A 4107-nucleotide genomic window follows, 5' to 3' on the forward strand; every position below is an offset into this window, starting at 1 on the left:
GCTGGAAACATTTTTATTTGCAGTTATCTTGTCTACTTTTACTACTATACCTTGTTTATGTTTGTTAGGACCAAACCTCAAAGCATGGCTAAGAGTTTTCAGTAGAAATGGGTAAGTTTTAATTTATATTTTAGTGATGTTTGAAATTTTTTAAAATTAAAAAGTATTTTTCTATTCATGGCAGTTTACTGATTATTCCATGTGCATTTTTCAGCACTGTATGGTTCTGGGAGGTGCCTTAAGGGGCTACTGTGGCTAGGGACTGGGGACAGGCCAGGCAGAACATAAGCCCCTCCCTCCACTTCAGCAAAATCAGCTCTGCTTTTTTCTGTATAGTAAAATTCCACTTAGCCTTTTGTTTGAAAAAAAAGTTTCTGCTACTAAAAGAAAGCTTTGAAAACCATTGTTCTGGGATAACTTGGTGTTGTGATAAAATTGCTACAAATAAAATTGCTTACATACATTTTATAATGTAGAAATGGGGTCTACAGCCTAAAAATGTTTTGTGTGACAATGATAATTTCTTGTTTAGCCTTTTTCATGGTAAGATATCAGAGTGCAAGTTTTACAGGATTTAATTTTCTTATCACACATATATATTTTCAGCATGGCTAAGTTAACAGTTTCTTGAAAGGCATTAAAATGATATATACCAGAAATAGTTGAGTTCGAATTAAGAAAGCCAGAAGATTTTTTTGTCCTCTATCACGCAGCAGCAAAAACTTCTTGAGCACATACTCAGAGCTCTGTTATGTTAAGCTCTATGTGGATTCTGAAGTATTATCAGGAAAATGCTTTCCTTGAGGAGCTTGCATGTTCAAGGGACAAAAATGAAATGAGCAAAAAAATATAAGACTAAAATTGTGTAAACCCAACAATAAGTTCTGTAGGAATTCAGAAGGGTAAGGGATCGATAAAGAATGGAGCTGAAGAGGGAATGATTTGTGACAGACCTGGTGAGATGGTGTGTGATTTGGAAGGAAGCGGCCCAAGGAGAGCAGAGAATACGTGCTAAGTAACTTGGCTTCCATAAATTACTGACTTTTTCCTTTTGAAGTTAGTACTATTTGTTTGCCTTTAGAACCATCTTCTAGTATTCATAGAGTCTCCTGAAAACAAATGTGTAACAACTGAAAACTTTTTCCACATTGTTACCATAGTATCCCAAATGGAATTAATTTCTTTCAGCATTTTACTCTGAAATTTTTAAACAGTGAAAACTGATTAAAATCTTATTGGTTTGGATTGGTAATTTATCCAGTTTTAAATTCTGTGTCTCATAATTAATGGTGTATTTGGGGGAAAAATTATCATGCGATTTTACAATTTGTTCTGCTATAATATGGCATATATGTTCCTAAAAAATCACTGCGCTATGCAAAATAGGCAATAAAAACCTCAGATTTTATGAGAAAGTTGGGATTAGGGACATAACAGTCAAAAAATTGATCAGTGACATAAAAAGAAGATGGGAACTTAAAAATGGTAGCATAGTTTTACACGTTATATCTGTGGTCCCCAATCCCTGGCCTGGTCTGTGGCCTGTTAGGAACTGGGCCACAGAGCTTCACCACCCAGCCCCCATCCCCCCCACCCTGATGCCCCAGCATCTGGAAACCAGTCCCTGGTGCCAAAAAGGTTGGGGACCACAGCATGGTTAAGAAATACAGACATTCCTCATTTTATTGCATCTCACTTTATTACACTTCACAGATAACAGCGTTTTTTATAAATTGAAGGTTTGTGGCAACCCTGCACCAAGCAAGTCTATGTCATTTTTCCAACAGCATGTTCTCAGTTTGTGTCTCTATGTTATAATTTGGTAATTTTCACAATATTTCAAACTTTTTCATTATTATTATATTTGTTATGGTGATCAGTGATCTTTCATGTTACTATTGTAATTGTTTTGGGGGTAACATGAACTGTGCCCATATATGATGAACTTAATAGATGTGTATGTTCTGACTGCTGCACCAACGAGCCATTCCCCCATCCCTCTCCCTCTCTTCAGGCCTCCATATTCCCTAAGACATAACACTAATTAGGCCAGTTAATAACCCTACAATGGCCTGTTAAGTGTTCAATTGAAAGGAAGAGTCACATATCTATTACTTTAAATCATACGCTAGGGAATGACTAACTTTAGTGATGAAGACACAGGAAGCTGAGATAGGCTGAAAGCTAGGCCTCTTGTGCCAGTTAGCCAAGTTGTGAATACAAAGGAAAAGCTCTTGAAGGAAATTAAAAGTGCTACTCCAGTGAGCACATGAATGATAAACCAGCAAAATGGCCTTATTGCTGAGGGAGAAACTTTCAGTGATCTGAATAGAAGGTCAAACCAGGCACAACATTCTAAGCCAAAGCCTAATCCAGAGCAGGGCCCTTACTCTCTTCAATTCTAGGAAGGCTGAAAGAAGTGAGAAAGCTGCAGATGAAAAATTTGATGCTGGCAGAAGTTGGTTCATAAGATTTAAGGAAAGAAACTATCTCCGGAACATAAAAATGCAAGGTGAAACAGCAAGTGCTGATGTAGAAGCTGCAGCAAGTTATCCAGAATATCCAGCTAAGATCGTTGATGAAGGTGGCTACGCTAAACAACAGATTTTCAATGTAGATGAAACAGCCTTATAGTGGAAGAAGATACCTTGTAGGACTTTCATAGCTAGAGAGAAGTCAATGCCTAGCTTCAAAGGACAGGCTGACTCTCTTGATAGGAGCTAATGCAGCTGGTGACTTTAAGTTGAAATCAATGCTTATTTACCATTCAAAAATCCTAGTGCTCTTAGGAATTATGCTAAATCTACGCTGTGCTCTTATCAGTAGAACAACAAAGCCTGGATGATAGCATGTTTGTTTACAGCATGGTTTACTGAATGTTTTAAGACCCCTATTGAGACTAACTGCTCAGAAAAAAGATTTGTTTTCAAAATATTACTGCTCACTAACAATGTACCTAATCATCCAAGGGCCCTGATGGAGATGTACAAGGAGATTAGTTTCATTTTCATGCCTACTAACACAGCATCCATTCTGCAGCCCATGGATCAATGAGTAATTTTGACTTTCAAGTCTTATTACTTAAGAAATACATTTTATAAGGCTGTAGCTACCAAAAATAGTGATTCCTTTGATGGTTCTGGGCAAAGTAAATTGAAAACCTGGAAAGGATTCACCACTTTAGATGCCATTAAGGACATTTGTGATTCATGGAAAGAGGTCAAATATCAACATTAACAGGAGTTTGGAAGAAGTTGATTCTAACCCTCATGTATGACTTTTATGGGTTCAATACTTCAGAGGAAATAACTGTAGACATGGTGGAAATAACAAGAGAACTAGAATTAGAAGTGGAGCCTGAGGATGTGACTGAATTGCATAACTGGGAAACCAAAAAATTCGTGTAACTTTATTGTGCTATTTGCTTTATCACAGTGGTCTGGAACCTAACCCTCAATATCTGCAATATATTCCTGTACATAAACATTACATTAAATATGGCTCTTTTCCTTGGAAAAGACTTGAAGTTTGCATTTGGAAGTAGATGTGGGAAAGTATGCTTCTCGTGATTTATTGTGAAGTCATAAAGATGATTGTTAGAAATATGAGGGAAAGTTAACACCAGATATGGATGGGTGTGGCTCATGACACATGTAGTAAACAGAGGTAGCTGGGAGATGGTCTTTTTAAAAACAGTATTGAGATAATAATATACATATCATACATGTCACCTATTTAAAGTATACAATTCAATGGTTTTTAGTATATTCACAAAAATATTACCAGAGTCCATTTTAGAACGTTTTTAACACCTCAAAAAGAAACTCCGTAACCCTGTATCTTTTAGCTGTCACTTCCTTATCTCCCTACCCACTGTCCCCCATGCCCTGAGCAACCACTAATCTACTTACTGTCTCTATAGATTTGCCTATTGTGGAAATTTTATATAAATTAATCATATATGATCTTTTGTGACTGCCTGCTCTGACTTAGCATGTTTTCAGGGTTCATCTGTGTTCTGACATATGTCAGTACTTTATTCCTTTTTATGGCTGAATAATATTCCATTGTATGGATAAATATACCACATATTTTTTTTTTTTTTTT

At 36.5% G+C, this 4107-nt stretch overlaps 1 protein-coding gene across 1 annotated transcript in view; it reads left to right on the plus strand.

The window, feature by feature from the left end:
• Positions 1–4107, plus strand: part of PIGF (phosphatidylinositol glycan anchor biosynthesis, class F) — a 36933-nt gene that overhangs the window by 5062 nt on the left and 27764 nt on the right. Inside the window, exon 4 of the mRNA XM_012653850.1 lies at positions 1–111. This exon is cut by the window's left edge and continues 5 nt beyond it. Within this exon, the coding sequence (XP_012509304.1) occupies positions 1–111 (111 nt within the window). The remainder of the gene's footprint in view (positions 112–4107) is intronic.

Source organism: Propithecus coquereli, unplaced genomic scaffold, assembly GCF_000956105.1.
Source record: "Propithecus coquereli isolate 6110/MARCELLA unplaced genomic scaffold, Pcoq_1.0 Scaffold43, whole genome shotgun sequence".
Classification (NCBI taxonomy): Eukaryota; Metazoa; Chordata; class Mammalia; order Primates; family Indriidae; genus Propithecus; species Propithecus coquereli.